At 40.0% G+C, this 16521-nt stretch overlaps 1 protein-coding gene across 1 annotated transcript; it reads right to left on the bottom strand.

Annotated features, from left to right (window-relative positions):
- Positions 1–11940: 11940 nt before the first annotated feature.
- Positions 11941–12546, bottom strand: LOC307130356 (olfactory receptor 1J1-like; the record flags this gene model as incomplete). The annotated part of the gene is made up of 1 exon (XM_079823321.1): positions 11941–12546. The coding sequence occupies one exon, from the start codon at positions 12544–12546 to the stop codon at positions 11941–11943; it is 606 nt and encodes a 201-aa protein (XP_079679447.1).
- Between the last annotated feature and the right edge of the window lie 3975 nt (positions 12547–16521).

Raw genomic sequence — 16521 nt, 5'->3', positions numbered from 1 at the left:
CTAACACAGAGGACGCCATAGTTTTTATTGTTAATAACTGTGCTAAATGTAGAATTCAGGTCTGGCCATCGGGAGCAGCGGGCAAACCGGTGGCCTGGCTACTTATTTCGCCCGCTGCTTTGTATTTATCTATATTTATTTGTTATTAGTGCACACACACACACACACACACACACACCTACTTTATTATAGGCCTATTGATGCATGCCTCAATGTACCCGAATGATTTAAGGACTCGCCATTTGATAATTAACGGCTTGTAATGAACCGAGTTAATGACTGCTAAATTTAAGGGCACGAGAAGATGTGAGAAGCAGTACTCAATGAAAAGTTCAATGTTGCCGTGGAAACGAAGAATGATGATCACTCAGTGAAAACAATAACATCGGCAAAGGAGTTTATTTAGGCCCAAATATTTTGTATGTTTGCATGTAGGCTAGGCTAAGATGTGAATAAAAGCGAACAAAAATTTGCCGAACTTTATAACTTTAACAAAATTATAAAGAAAGAAAAAGTGAAAGACAGTCACAGACATAGGCTACCAATTCAGATAGATTTTAAACATTAATAATAACTTCTAATACAAGAAGAAAAAGTGAAAAAAGAGAGAGAGCATTTTCTTGTGGTGCCCCCCTGAGCACTTGGTGCCCTATGCGCAGCGCGTGATGCGCGTAATGGGAGCGGCGGCACTGTGCATTTGTCACACTTCCATGTCTGAAAAGCAGAAGCAAGCTCAGCGTAAAATAGACTCTTCCGCTGCCTGTATCAGTGGCAGTGCCCATAGCACGAAAGTATCGTAATTTATTGATGTAGCCTGCAGTTCATAACAGCCACGGGTAACAGGTGCCATGGACCGCTCATGTTCGCATCAGTGGTATAACTTTAACCTAGAAATCACGGACCCCGGTGCACAAATATCATAACTATCTAAAATAGGCCTACTGTAATATATTGTATGTTATACTGTAATACATACAGTGAGGAAAATAAGTATTTGAACACCCTGCTATTTTGCAAGTTCTCCCACTTAGAAATCATGGAGGGGTCTGAAATTGTCATGGTAGGTGCATGTCCACTGTGAGAGACATAATCAAAAAAAAAAATCCAGAAATCACAATGTATGATTTTTTTAAAACTATTTATTTGTATGATACAGCTTCAAATAAGTATTTGAACACCTGAGAAAATCAATGTTAATATTTGGTACAGTAGCCTTTGTTTGCAATTACAGAGGTCAAACGTTTCCTGTAGTTTTTCACCAGGTTTGCACTGCAGGAGGGTTTTTGGCCCACTCCTCCACACAGATCTTCTCTAGATCAGTCAGGTTTCTGGCCTGAGTTTGAGCTCCTCCAGAGATTGTCTATTGGGTTTAGGTCTGGAGACTGGCTAGGCCACGCCAGAACCTTGATATGCTTCTTACAGAGCCACTTTTTGGTTATCCTGGCTGTGTGCTTCGGGTCATTGTCATGTTGGAAGACCCAGCCTCGACCCATCTTCAATGCTCTAACTGAGGGAAGGAGGTTGTTCCCCAAAATCTCGCAATACATGGCTCCGGTCATCCTCTCCTCAATTCAGTGCAGTCGCCCTGTCCCATGTGCAGAAAAACACCCCCAAAGCATGATGCTACCCCCCCCCCCCATGCTTCACAGTAGGGATGGTGTTCTTGGGATGGTACTCATCATTCTTCTTCCTCCAAACACATTAAGTGGAATTATGACCAAAAAGTTCTATTTTGGTCTCATCTGACCACATGACTTTCTGCTATGACTGCTCTGGATCATCCAAATGGTCATTGGCAAACTTAAGACGGGCCTGGACATGTGCTGGTTTAAGCAGGGGAACCTTCCGTGCCATGCATGATTTCAAACCATGACGTTTTAGTGTATTACCAACAGTAACCTTGGAAACGGTGGTCCCAGCTCTTTTCAGGTCATTGACCAGCTCCTCCCGTGTAGTACTGGGCTCATTTATCACCTTTCTTGGGATCATTGAGACCCCACGAGGTGAGATCTTGCATGGAGCCCCAGTCCGAGGGAGATTGACAGTCATGTTTAGCTTCTTCCATTTTCTAATGATTGCTCCAACAGTGGACCTTTTTTCACCAAGCTGCTTGGCAATTTCCACGTAGCCCTTTCCAGCCTTGTGGAGGTGTACAATTTTGTCTCTAGCGTCTTTGGACAGCTCTTTGGTCTTGGCCATGTTAGTAGTTGGATTCTTACTGATTGTATGGGGTGGACAGGTGTCTTTATGCAGCTAACGACCTCAAACAGGTGCATCTAATTTAGGATAATAAATGAAGTGGAGGTGGACATTTTAAAGGCAGACTAACAGGTCTTTGAGGGTCAGAATTCTAGCTGATAGACAGGTGTTCAAATACTTATTTGCAGCTGTATCATACAAATAAATAGTTAAAAAATCATATATTGTGATTTCTGGATTTTTTTTTTAGATTATGTCTCACACAGTGGACATGCACCTACGATGACAATTTCAGACCCCTCCATGATTTCCAAGTGGGAGAACTTGCAAAATAGCAGGGTGTTCAAATACTTATTTTCCTCACTGTATATTCTAGAAAGAAAGACGCTTTCAGCCTTACTCAAAGGCCGCGGAAACATGGCCAGTGGGTTCTTTACGCAATCCATTCCCCGCATTCTTATTTTGCTTCTTATGTATTAAATATACAGGCCATTAGTTTATGAAACCTTGATCAAAATTAAAATACAATTTATAGAAAAAGAAATTCACTTTAAAGAAATGATTTCTGCAAAACAACACTCAATAAAAATCATGTCTGACCCCACTCCTTGTCTCCAGACATATTGCACGTCTTATAGCCTATATCTTACTCATGCTGCTCACTTTTCATCATCAACATATGAAATTAAAACAATAATACAATAAGCTAATATTTAAACATATAGCCTAACTATGAATCTAAATAGGCTACGTTTGCATGTAGCCTACTCCACTCCAAACGCTTCAAAAATGTATTTTGTTTATTAACGCAAAGTTTTTAATTTCAAATTTAATTTCTAAATTCAGTTCATATTTCCAACAAACGAAATTCCGAGCCAAAATAACGAAGTGGTAAAAAAAACTGCAAAAATTAAAAATATTAAAGAATTTGCGTGCGCTTTTGTCGGCATGAGTAAGATAGGCTATAAGACACGCAATATGTCTGGAAACATGGAGTGGAGTCAGACATGATTTTTGTTGAGTGTTGTTTTGCAGAAATCATTTCTTTGAAGTGAATTTTGTTTTCTATCAATTGTATTTTAATTTTGATCAAGGTTCATCTAATTGCCTGTATATTTAATACATAAGAAGCAAACCAAGAACGCCGGGAATGGATTGACATGTGTAACGAACCCACTGGCCATGTTTCCGCGGCCTTTGAGTAGCCTAAGGCTGAAATAGCGTCTTTCTGTTTTTTTTTTTTTTTGTTACTTATTTTTTTATTTTGAATGTTCTTCAAATCTCCTTTTACATCAATTACTTGCACTCAGAAACAATATCCTTTACAGGGGATCATAACATTCACGCATCCTTACATGTATGATCAATTCCGCAGAAAAATATTTCCAAAAGTACAAGGAAAAGAAGAAATAAGAAATTATTAACAACATTTAAAATAAAAAATTTGAACAAACCAAACATCAACTTAAAACAAAACATGGGTTGTATTCAAGTTCCCCTGGCAAATATAACCAGTTAATTCTAATGGTCCTCCATCACCATCATTAATGGTGCCCATCTTTCAATAAAAAGTTCCCTCTGTAATCTCAATGAATATGTAATTTTTTCCATAGTGTAAATATTTCTCAAAATTGTTAGCCATTCAGCTTGGTTTGGTGGCTCACTCTTAAGCCATTTTATTGTAATTGCTTTCTTTGCTGCTATCAGTAATATCTGTAATAAATACATATTTTTCCTACTGTGTATCACAGCTGGTTTAATCCCTAGGATTGCTATCAGAGGGTCTCTTATCAGGTCAACATTCAGTACTTTATTAATATATGTAAAAATGGATTTCCAAAAGTTATCCAACAAAGGGCATTGCCAAAAAATATGTGAGTGAGTAGCCATTGTCTCTCCACACCCCCTCCAACACTGACTTGATTGATTCGGATTCATTTTAGCCACAACTTGTGGTGTTCTGAAAAATCTGTTATTTATTTTCCATTGAAATTCCTTCCAAAAATTGACGTTTGTGACTTTATGAGCCTGAGTACATACCTCCAACCAAACTTCTTCACTTATTTCGAGCCGTAGCTCCCTAGTCCACTTGTCTTTCACATAGAATGAATTATCTCTTGTCATTGAAGCAATGATTTTATAAACATTGCTTATTGGTTTCCTCATATGTTCTCCACCCTGAATTTTTTATAAATACCGTTCTAAAAGGGAGGGCTCTATTAATCTGTTCCAGTTTGGGTGTTTCAGTATGAAACTCCTTAATTGTAGGTACCTGAAAAAGTCTGTTCTTGGTAGTTTAAACTCTATTCTCAGTTGTTCAAATGATTTGAAGTTGTTATTACTAAATAATTGGTGTACATAATGAAGGTTCAAAAGTTTCCAGTTTTTGAATCCTGCGTCTTTCTGTTTTTAATACATTTTTTGAATATATGTCTTAATTACAGTAGGCCCATTATAGACAGTTATGATATTTGTGGCTGCACCGGGGTCCATCATTACTAGGTTAAAGTTACACGCTTATCATTAGTGATCCATGGCACCTGCTACCCATGGCTGTTATGAACTGCAGGCTTCAATCAATAAATTGCAACAATTTCGTGCTATGGGCACTGCTACTGATACAGGGAGCGGATGAGATATTTTTCTGCTTTCAAACAAGTGTGACAAAGGCATGGGCTAAATACATTCTCTAATGTGGATACAGACATATATACACACATCACTATATAACACCTTATTAGGAGAAAATACGTCGTTTTAATGAGAAAAATGTTGTTTTAACGACAAAAGTTCTTGTTATTACGAGAAAATTGTTGTTTTTACGACATAAGATCTTGTTATTACGAGAAAAGATGTCGTTTTAACGACATAAGATTTTTTTTTTAATTTATACTTTGTTTTACCAGGGTAGTCACATTGAGACAGTAGTCTCTTTTTCATAAGATCTCGTTATCATGACATAATTGTGTGAAAAAAATAATATGTATGTGGCAGCAATGCGTCACCGTAATATTTACATAAGGCAAAATGTTTAAAATCTATCTGAATTGGTAGCCTATGTCTGTGACTGTCTTTTCACTTTTTCTTTCTTTATAATTTTGTTAAAGTTATAAAGTTCAGCAAATTTTTGTTAGCTTTTATTCACATCTTAGCCTAGCCTACATGCATACATACAAAATATTTGGGCCTAAATAAATGTTTTGACTTAGTGATCATCATCATTCTTCGTTTCCACGGCAACATTGAACTTTTCATTGAATATACTGCTTCTCACATCTTCTCTTGCCCTTAAATTTAGCAGTCATTAACTCGGTTCATTACAAGCCAGCCGAGAATGATAGGCTTTGATATGCCTATGTATATGAAGGCTATATAATGATATGCTGCAAGTCAAGAGTAGCGGATTCATAATTTGTATCGGTTAATTATCAAATGGCGAGTCCTTAAATCATTCGGGTACATCGAGGCATGCATCAATATAATAAAGTAGGTGTGTGTGTGTGTGTGTGTGTATGTATGTGCATGCGTGCACGTGTGTGTGTGTATGTGTGTGTGTGTGCGTGCACTAATAACAAATAAGTATAGATAAATACAAAGCAGCGGGCGAAATAAGTAGCCAGGCCACCGGTTTGCCCGCTGCTCCCGATGGCCAGACCTGAATTCTACATTTAGCACAGTTATTAACAATAAAAACTATGGCGTCCTCTGTGTTAGCCTTTTAAACTATAAGTTACTTCTCAACGTGCACGCAGGCTATAGCCTACATAAACGATGTAAAACAGTCCGCGACCTCCCCCCGCTATATGGCACAGTCCACGTAAATTGGGGGAAAAAATAGAAGGAAAATAAAATTGGTTAGATTTCAATTTATTCAAAAGATAATTTCTTAAGTCATAATTTAGCAAAAGGAAATTTGAAAAAAGGAGAGAAAATGGCAAAAATCCACTGATGAAGTAACCGAGAAAATGGAAAAAATGGACGTTTGTTTCAATATTTTAATTTTTGCATTTGCACTATATGGTCTGAAAATTGAATTGTGAAGCGTTACACGGACCGTGTCTGTAATGAAAATTTTGAACATAAACTATATCAAACCATATAAGGTGTTTCTAATTATATTAAACTCTTTATAAGATGTTTTTGTAAAATATAATGTGAATTCTAGTTCCCTTTCAGTCGATCATGTTCGATGTACGTCAGAACTGACCAACGAATCTACTTTGAGTGTTTTAAAACGAACCAATGAACATTGGCATGCGGTTCACGCATTCCACGCTCCTCCCCACAGCATGGGTATAAATAAAGAAGAGGAAAACCGCATCTTTGCGTTCTGCTTTGGAGCCGAACAATTGCTGTGGTTTCCAGTGTTGTTTCCTACAAAGAGTGTTACTACGAGTCTGCCTTTGGAGTTGACATCTCTGGATCTGGTGCGGGTGATATAGCACGGTCAGCGGTGGTTGCGTCACGTTTGACGAACAAACAGCTGTTCTCAAAGCTCAGAGCTTGGCATCTTCAATGAGATTGAGTGCTCACAGCAGGCTTGCACTTTTGGACTGCTGTGAGCCGCGGCCATTCCCCTATGTGCTTCAGCACTGTCAGAGCCTTTCCTCTAAAAGAGTCACACGGTTTGACCCTGCGTCTTTTTCAAGATGTCATTCAAACCGTGTACTTTGTACTGACTTTGTACTGCCATGCCCTCCCGTCGAATGCAAAAACAATCTCTGCCCGCAAGATATGAGCATCGCTGCTTTGCACTGAGGTGAAGTGGATGCCCCTGTACTTGGGAGGGTGCTAGGCAAACTGAATCGCATAGCCGAGTCTGATTGTACGGATGAGCCAGCAAGACGGTGAGAGGAGGTGGTGTCCGGAGAATATTTTTGGTTTGATTTCAGTTCACAGACGTACCCGGGGTGGGGCAGCGAGGTGAAACACACGGACCAGACTCAGGAGGCATCTACAGCCACGGTAACGCAGATCGGATGGCTTCATATGAGACCGCTTCAGCACTGGCTTCACGGCCGAGTCCCGAGATGGCCGTGGCAGAGCGGCAAGTACCGGGTCTAGGGCTGCAACGACGTGCGTGAAATGCGTCGACGCGTCGGCGGCACATTATTTACGTTCTAGAATGGAACAGAAGATCTAGAATAATGGAAGCTTCTGCTCCCGGGCATAGTGAAAATGATCATTTATCATACAAAGCCAGACCGCGACATTCAAAAGTGTGGGAGTACTTTAAACAGAAGCCGAATAAAACTGTGCTTTGTTCGCTCTGTAACGCCGGTTTCACACTGCACGCGGTGGCAGAGCAGAAGCTGTGCGCGTGGAGAGCGGGAGCTTTCACACACTGCCTGTCAGTGTTGCCAAGTCCGCTTTTTTTCCGCGGAATTGGGCTACTTCTACACTGTTGCCGCGGGCTGTGTCTCATGTCCGCGGGTTGAAGCAAAAAAACACACATATTTAACCCCCCGAACGCGATGTTTACCAGAGAACCTCCCCGAAACGCGATTGGGCTGGTTTTGGGCTAGTTTTGAGTAACGAATGGGTGGGTTTTGTTGTGTAAACCTGGCAACCCTGCTGCCAGTGTTCTCTCGTGCAGCTGAACGCGCCACGCGTGTATTGCAACAGATGGTCACATTTTCCTGGGTTCTTCTCCGACCCCAGTACGTCTCGTGCTTTTATTTATTATGGGCTGCATATATCTCCTGTATATGCATATATCTCCTGTATATGCGACCTGGTTCCGCTCTGTCCCAAACACATATGCATAATAACTTGCTGTATATAGGTAGTTTACATGATTAAAGTAACATTACAGTTAAGATATGCCTCTAGCTTTAATCATTTAAATGTGTCTTTGAAGGTTGGGCAAAAACTTCTGGCAGCTTTAGTCGTTGTTTATGCACATGTATCTTCAAAATAGACGACTAGTTATACATTAACACTATGCTGAAAGCTCCTGTATGTGAACCTTTTGCAGATAAATAAAAGTGCATTTTCGTTTACTATTGACACAAATCAATAAGTAAATCATACTCAACTACTATAGTAAACAACTTTTCCTAATTAGGCCTACTCTGTATACATTTTATGATGAATAGTATCATTATATATTATGTTTAAAAAGCTTCTTGTGTTCATATATTTCATTATAAAATGGCATACTATGTACACTACCCTTCCTGAAATACAATTAATATTGTCATCATTCATTGATTTCATGTTAAAATAATATACAAATTCACTACCCTCTTTGAAATACAATAATCAGTAAAAAAGAATCATAAAATTAATCCAGAAAAATAATCGTTAGATTAGTCGACTAATCGAAAAAATAATCGTTAGATTAGTCGACAGAAAAAATAATCGTTAGTTGCAGCTCTAACCGGGTCCCAGTTACTCATTATTGTCGCCAAATCTTCAGCACGTGGTCGGACCCTTCGTTTCCAGTGTTCAGGCATGCTGTGGTCTTCACGGATGCCTCGTCCACCGGCTGGGGGGCCACGTACAATGGGCATGCAATTTCAGTCTGTGGATGGGGCCTCAACTGCATTGGCATATCAATTGCCTCGATTTGCTAGCAGTACGTCTTGTGCTGGGCCACCTCAAAAAGCCGCTACATGGCAAGCACGTACTGGTCCGTACGGAAAGCACTGCGAACGTTGCGTACTTCCCACCGGGAAGACCCACGAAGGTGTTCGATTAGAGTCGTGCTTTCTTTCCTGTAAGCTGGATCAAAGGCTGTCTCCCTCCACCCTCAAAGTGTATGTCGCAGCAATTGTGGCGCATTACAACGTAGTTGAAGGTAAGTCCTTAGGAAAGCACAACCTAATCGTCAGGTTCCTCAGAGGTGCGAGGCTTGTCCAAACTTGTTTCCCTCTTGGGACTTAGCTCTGGTGCTCAGGGCACTTCAGAGTCCTCCCTTTGAGCCTTTACAGTCTGTTGAGTTAAAGATCCTGTCCATGAAGACAGTGCTCTTGACTGCATTGGCCTCTGTGAGTGACCGAACAGTCAAGGTAAGGAAGGCAATGAAAAATAGTTTCCCAAAAAATTATTTAATATAAACTCAGGGTTCTACACAAAAGATTCAACAAAGGAAACTAAAGTCCATATAAACAAATCAAATGTTTAGGCCTATAACTGAGGTCAACAGAACAAAACAAAACTCAAATAACTAAATACATGTGAGAACCAACCTGAACTGACCAACTAATGAAACATCAGGGACACATTTATACAAACGGACTAGTCCACATTAACACACAAGGGGGAAGACAAAAACACAAACTTCAAAATACAATCAAAAATCAATAATAACAAGACCAGTTCAATAATTAGAACAACAATAAATACATACTTTGTTTCTTTATTGACTTAAGGTAAGCAGACAAGAAATTAGCATAAGAAATCCAGATCCAAAACCGGCAGTCCGTGCAGCCTGCCGGTCCTTAACACGCGCGCACTGCAAATCGGAAGTCGCTGATCGTCAGTCAACAGTTCCGACCATCCGCAGCACCCCAACGGTAACTTAAACTCAATGAAATCAATATTAGTATCAGTGTACCATACAACATAAACTAGATTGTGTGCACTCCAACCAGCCAATGATGTACTGCCACTCAAAATAAATATGTAAATGAGGAATAAAGTCTTATTACCAAATAATACTATGAATACAGAAATCATTACCTGGGGAAACCGAAATACTAATATATACAAAATGTGCGTGTGTGTAACATTACCACTCACTGATGTGTGGCTGCATCACGGGCCATCACAGCCTCTTTCAAGCGAATAGTGCCTAGAATTTTGGCTGGCCAACTCTCACGTCATCCTGAGACCCCGGCCTGGATATGTGCCCAAGGTTCCCACCACTCCCTTCAGGGACCAGGTGGTGAACCTGCAAGCGCTGCCTTTGGAGGAGGCAGACCCAGCCCTAGCTTTGCTCTGTCCCGTCCGTGCCCTGCAGGTTTACCTGGATGGAACGCAGAGCTTTAGGACCTCAGAGCAGCTCTTTGTCTGTTACGGAGGCCAGCTGAAGGGAAAGGCTTTCTCCAAGTAGTGGTTAGTCCACTGGATAGTGGTTGATATCATCTTGGCGTACCAATCCCAAGACGTGCCTTGCCCGTTAGGTGTCGCTTCGGGCTGGGCGACACCTAACACGTTCGCTAGAGTCTATAGCCTCCATGTAGAGCCGGTATCTTCCCCTGTACTCGCCTCCAGTGGCCAGTAGCGTGAAGGACCCGTTCTAGTGTCGGCTTGCAATGCCACTCCCGCCCCCTGGGCCGGAATGCATGCGTTTATTGTCTCCAGTTGTGTTCCCCAGAAATGGCAACCCTGTCGAGCTCCTCTGTCACCCGCGGCAGTCAGACGTTGCGGGCGTCTGACGCCAGGCTTACACCCTTATGCATGTGGAAAGTGTGCGTAGGCTGGGTATCCATATGTAGCGGTCCCTATGGCGACCCCATGTGTGTATTCTTCTGTGGTACCAGCTACCCTACTCAGCTAGCCCCGTGTCTTTCGCTTGACAGAGCCCGCTCTGTCGTCTCTGATGGTGTTCTTACCCCCAGCAGAAAAGCAAAGATGAGGTATTCCACATTATTTATACTCGCGCTGCGGGGAAGAGCGTGGAATGCGTGAACCGCATGCCAATGTTCATTGGCTTTTTTTAAAACACTTCAAGATTGGTCTCTGAAAACAATCCCCAAATCGTCAGACGTACACACATTCTTGTTTAATAAAACTTTGATACGCTTCTCTATGGAACTAGTGTTCGTTGTCTGTGGGACAGCTGCAGATAACACCAACTAAGGAGTTTGTTATTGTGTTTTGTGTTATTGGCCCTCACCTATTGAAATGAGAGTATAAAAGAACACTTGAGGGACTTTGGTTTTTGTTTTTCCTGACTGCAGACAACCTGTATGTCCCAATTGACCTTCTTGGAAAGAATAAAAGCTTTTAAAGACACTTAGCTTGTTTTTTTCAATTCCAGCATGATAATTATTAAAGTTTATTTTTTACACAACAGTTTCTATCTGGCTTCATGTTATTTTTTTATTACTTTACAAAAACAAAACAAACAACAACAGCAACAACAGAAAAATACCAAATGCAGAGAGAATAAAAAAGAGCCTCATAAGCAGATCTCAGATCAACATTCTCATGTCAAAATGGATCTTAAATTCAAACAGAAATACATTGTGAAATGTTATTTTATTTAGTCATGTCTCATCAGTTGATTTTGCAGAAAATCTATCAAAATACACTTATAGATGACAGTAAATTATGCGTTTACAGTAACATGAATGTCAACATAGTAACGATTGCTCACAAAAAAAATCTAATCAATCAATGCTTTAATTTTGTGTTGTGATCAGTAACACAAGCCATACACTTAAAATCAGCTGGATTAATAAATAATTAGATTAATAAGATTAGATAGCATTAGGCCTACTGTTAAATATTTTTTTTTACATATATACAAATATTTCTTTTAGAATTTTAAACAACTTGGGATCGTAAGGGAATACAAAGAAAATATGACTTAACTAGGTTACTCTTTCAAAAGATAATTTTTAAATGATGTTTTCTGAAAAGACATTGTTCACAGCTATTGTTTACCTCTGTGGGGCCGGAGCATGCAGTCTTCATATGGGTAATTCAATTCTTTTTTTTAATTATTATTTTTTTAATTAAAAACAAACAAACAAACATACATTTTAAATAAATAAACATACATTTTAATCATGTTGTAATGTTCTCTCTAATTGGCGCAGATTTGTTTTTAACCACTTTCCGGATTATGTCTTTGATTTCAGCTGTGTTTAATACATAAATCATGGGATTTAACATTGGTGGTACAGCATATGCCAGAGACGTACTGATGATCCTTGCATTGGGTGTGAGAGAAACCAACCATGCAGCAATGTACGAGCAGCATATGGGGAGGAAGTAAGTCCCTACTAACAAGAAGTGTGAAACACAGGTCTTCAGTGCTTTTAAACGTCCTTGCCAAGTTGTAATTTTGCTTAAAGCAAGAAAGATGCCCAGATATGACAGGAAAATAATGATCAATGGTACTACAAGGTATAAAGCTGTGATGGTAAATCCCATAATCCTATTAATGCTATTGTCATTACATGCCAACCTATACATTGGTCCATGATCACAAAAGTAACTCTGAATCACATTAGAGTCACAGAAAGAAAGTCGGGTGATCGAAGACACCATCAAGGCCACCACAGAAGAATTAATTGCCCAAATTGCTGAGAAGACCAAAACCATACTGGCATTGGTCACAATTGCCAGTATATGCGACCTGGTTCCGCTCTGTCCCAAACACATATGCATAATAACTTGCTGTATATAGGTAGTTTACATGATTAAAGTAACATTACAGTTAAGATATGCCTCTAGCTTTAATCATTTAAATGTGTCTTTGAAGGTTGGGCAAAAACTTCTGGCAGCTTTAGTCGTTGTTTATGCACATGTATCTTCAAAATAGACGACTAGTTATACATTAACACTATGCTGAAAGCTCCTGTATGTGAACCTTTTGCAGATAAATAAAAGTGCATTTTCGTTTACTATTGACACAAATCAATAAGTAAATCATACTCAACTACTATAGTAAACAACTTTTCCTAATTAGGCCTACTCTGTATACATTTTATGATGAATAGTATCATTATATATTATGTTTAAAAAGCTTCTTGTGTTCATATATTTCATTATAAAATGGCATACTATGTACACTACCCTTCCTGAAATACAATTAATATTGTCATCATTCATTGATTTCATGTTAAAATAATATACAAATTCACTACCCTCTTTGAAATACAATAATCAGTAAAAAAGAATCATAAAATTAATCCAGAAAAATAATCGTTAGATTAGTCGACTAATCGAAAAAATAATCGTTAGATTAGTCGACAGAAAAAATAATCGTTAGTTGCAGCTCTAACCGGGTCCCAGTTACTCATTATTGTCGCCAAATCTTCAGCACGTGGTCGGACCCTTCGTTTCCAGTGTTCAGGCATGCTGTGGTCTTCACGGATGCCTCGTCCACCGGCTGGGGGGCCACGTACAATGGGCATGCAATTTCAGTCTGTGGATGGGGCCTCAACTGCATTGGCATATCAATTGCCTCGATTTGCTAGCAGTACGTCTTGTGCTGGGCCACCTCAAAAAGCCGCTACATGGCAAGCACGTACTGGTCCGTACGGAAAGCACTGCGAACGTTGCGTACTTCCCACCGGGAAGACCCACGAAGGTGTTCGATTAGAGTCGTGCTTTCTTTCCTGTAAGCTGGATCAAAGGCTGTCTCCCTCCACCCTCAAAGTGTATGTCGCAGCAATTGTGGCGCATTACAACGTAGTTGAAGGTAAGTCCTTAGGAAAGCACAACCTAATCGTCAGGTTCCTCAGAGGTGCGAGGCTTGTCCAAACTTGTTTCCCTCTTGGGACTTAGCTCTGGTGCTCAGGGCACTTCAGAGTCCTCCCTTTGAGCCTTTACAGTCTGTTGAGTTAAAGATCCTGTCCATGAAGACAGTGCTCTTGACTGCATTGGCCTCTGTGAGTGACCGAACAGTCAAGGTAAGGAAGGCAATGAAAAATAGTTTCCCAAAAAATTATTTAATATAAACTCAGGGTTCTACACAAAAGATTCAACAAAGGAAACTAAAGTCCATATAAACAAATCAAATGTTTAGGCCTATAACTGAGGTCAACAGAACAAAACAAAACTCAAATAACTAAATACATGTGAGAACCAACCTGAACTGACCAACTAATGAAACATCAGGGACACATTTATACAAACGGACTAGTCCACATTAACACACAAGGGGGAAGACAAAAACACAAACTTCAAAATACAATCAAAAATCAATAATAACAAGACCAGTTCAATAATTAGAACAACAATAAATACATACTTTGTTTCTTTATTGACTTAAGGTAAGCAGACAAGAAATTAGCATAAGAAATCCAGATCCAAAACCGGCAGTCCGTGCAGCCTGCCGGTCCTTAACACGCGCGCACTGCAAATCGGAAGTCGCTGATCGTCAGTCAACAGTTCCGACCATCCGCAGCACCCCAACGGTAACTTAAACTCAATGAAATCAATATTAGTATCAGTGTACCATACAACATAAACTAGATTGTGTGCACTCCAACCAGCCAATGATGTACTGCCACTCAAAATAAATATGTAAATGAGGAATAAAGTCTTATTACCAAATAATACTATGAATACAGAAATCATTACCTGGGGAAACCGAAATACTAATATATACAAAATGTGCGTGTGTGTAACATTACCACTCACTGATGTGTGGCTGCATCACGGGCCATCACAGCCTCTTTCAAGCGAATAGTGCCTAGAATTTTGGCTGGCCAACTCTCACGTCATCCTGAGACCCCGGCCTGGATATGTGCCCAAGGTTCCCACCACTCCCTTCAGGGACCAGGTGGTGAACCTGCAAGCGCTGCCTTTGGAGGAGGCAGACCCAGCCCTAGCTTTGCTCTGTCCCGTCCGTGCCCTGCAGGTTTACCTGGATGGAACGCAGAGCTTTAGGACCTCAGAGCAGCTCTTTGTCTGTTACGGAGGCCAGCTGAAGGGAAAGGCTTTCTCCAAGTAGTGGTTAGTCCACTGGATAGTGGTTGATATCATCTTGGCGTACCAATCCCAAGACGTGCCTTGCCCGTTAGGTGTCGCTTCGGGCTGGGCGACACCTAACACGTTCGCTAGAGTCTATAGCCTCCATGTAGAGCCGGTATCTTCCCCTGTACTCGCCTCCAGTGGCCAGTAGCGTGAAGGACCCGTTCTAGTGTCGGCTTGCAATGCCACTCCCGCCCCCTGGGCCGGAATGCATGCGTTTATTGTCTCCAGTTGTGTTCCCCAGAAATGGCAACCCTGTCGAGCTCCTCTGTCACCCGCGGCAGTCAGACGTTGCGGGCGTCTGACGCCAGGCTTACACCCTTATGCATGTGGAAAGTGTGCGTAGGCTGGGTATCCATATGTAGCGGTCCCTATGGCGACCCCATGTGTGTATTCTTCTGTGGTACCAGCTACCCTACTCAGCTAGCCCCGTGTCTTTCGCTTGACAGAGCCCGCTCTGTCGTCTCTGATGGTGTTCTTACCCCCAGCAGAAAAGCAAAGATGAGGTATTCCACATTATTTATACTCGCGCTGCGGGGAAGAGCGTGGAATGCGTGAACCGCATGCCAATGTTCATTGGCTTTTTTTAAAACACTTCAAGATTGGTCTCTGAAAACAATCCCCAAATCGTCAGACGTACACACATTCTTGTTTAATAAAACTTTGATACGCTTCTCTATGGAACTAGTGTTCGTTGTCTGTGGGACAGCTGCAGATAACACCAACTAAGGAGTTTGTTATTGTGTTTTGTGTTATTGGCCCTCACCTATTGAAATGAGAGTATAAAAGAACACTTGAGGGACTTTGGTTTTTGTTTTTCCTGACTGCAGACAACCTGTATGTCCCAATTGACCTTCTTGGAAAGAATAAAAGCTTTTAAAGACACTTAGCTTGTTTTTTTCAATTCCAGCATGATAATTATTAAAGTTTATTTTTTACACAACAGTTTCTATCTGGCTTCATGTTATTTTTTTATTACTTTACAAAAACAAAACAAACAACAACAGCAACAACAGAAAAATACCAAATGCAGAGAGAATAAAAAAGAGCCTCATAAGCAGATCTCAGATCAACATTCTCATGTCAAAATGGATCTTAAATTCAAACAGAAATACATTGTGAAATGTTATTTTATTTAGTCATGTCTCATCAGTTGATTTTGCAGAAAATCTATCAAAATACACTTATAGATGACAGTAAATTATGCGTTTACAGTAACATGAATGTCAACATAGTAACGATTGCTCACAAAAAAAATCTAATCAATCAATGCTTTAATTTTGTGTTGTGATCAGTAACACAAGCCATACACTTAAAATCAGCTGGATTAATAAATAATTAGATTAATAAGATTAGATAGCATTAGGCCTACTGTTAAATATTTTTTTTTACATATATACAAATATTTCTTTTAGAATTTTAAACAACTTGGGATCGTAAGGGAATACAAAGAAAATATGACTTAACTAGGTTACTCTTTCAAAAGATAATTTTTAAATGATGTTTTCTGAAAAGACATTGTTCACAGCTATTGTTTACCTCTGTGGGGCCGGAGCATGCAGTCTTCATATGGGTAATTCAATTCTTTTTTTTAATTATTATTTTTTTAATTAAAAACAAACAAACAAACATACATTTTAAATAAATAAACATACATTTTAA

Source organism: Gobio gobio (assembly GCF_949357685.1).
Source record: "Gobio gobio genome assembly, chromosome: 8".
In the NCBI taxonomy this organism is placed as follows: Eukaryota; Metazoa; Chordata; class Actinopteri; order Cypriniformes; family Gobionidae; genus Gobio; species Gobio gobio.
This window is presented reverse-complemented; position numbering and strand designations above follow the sequence as displayed.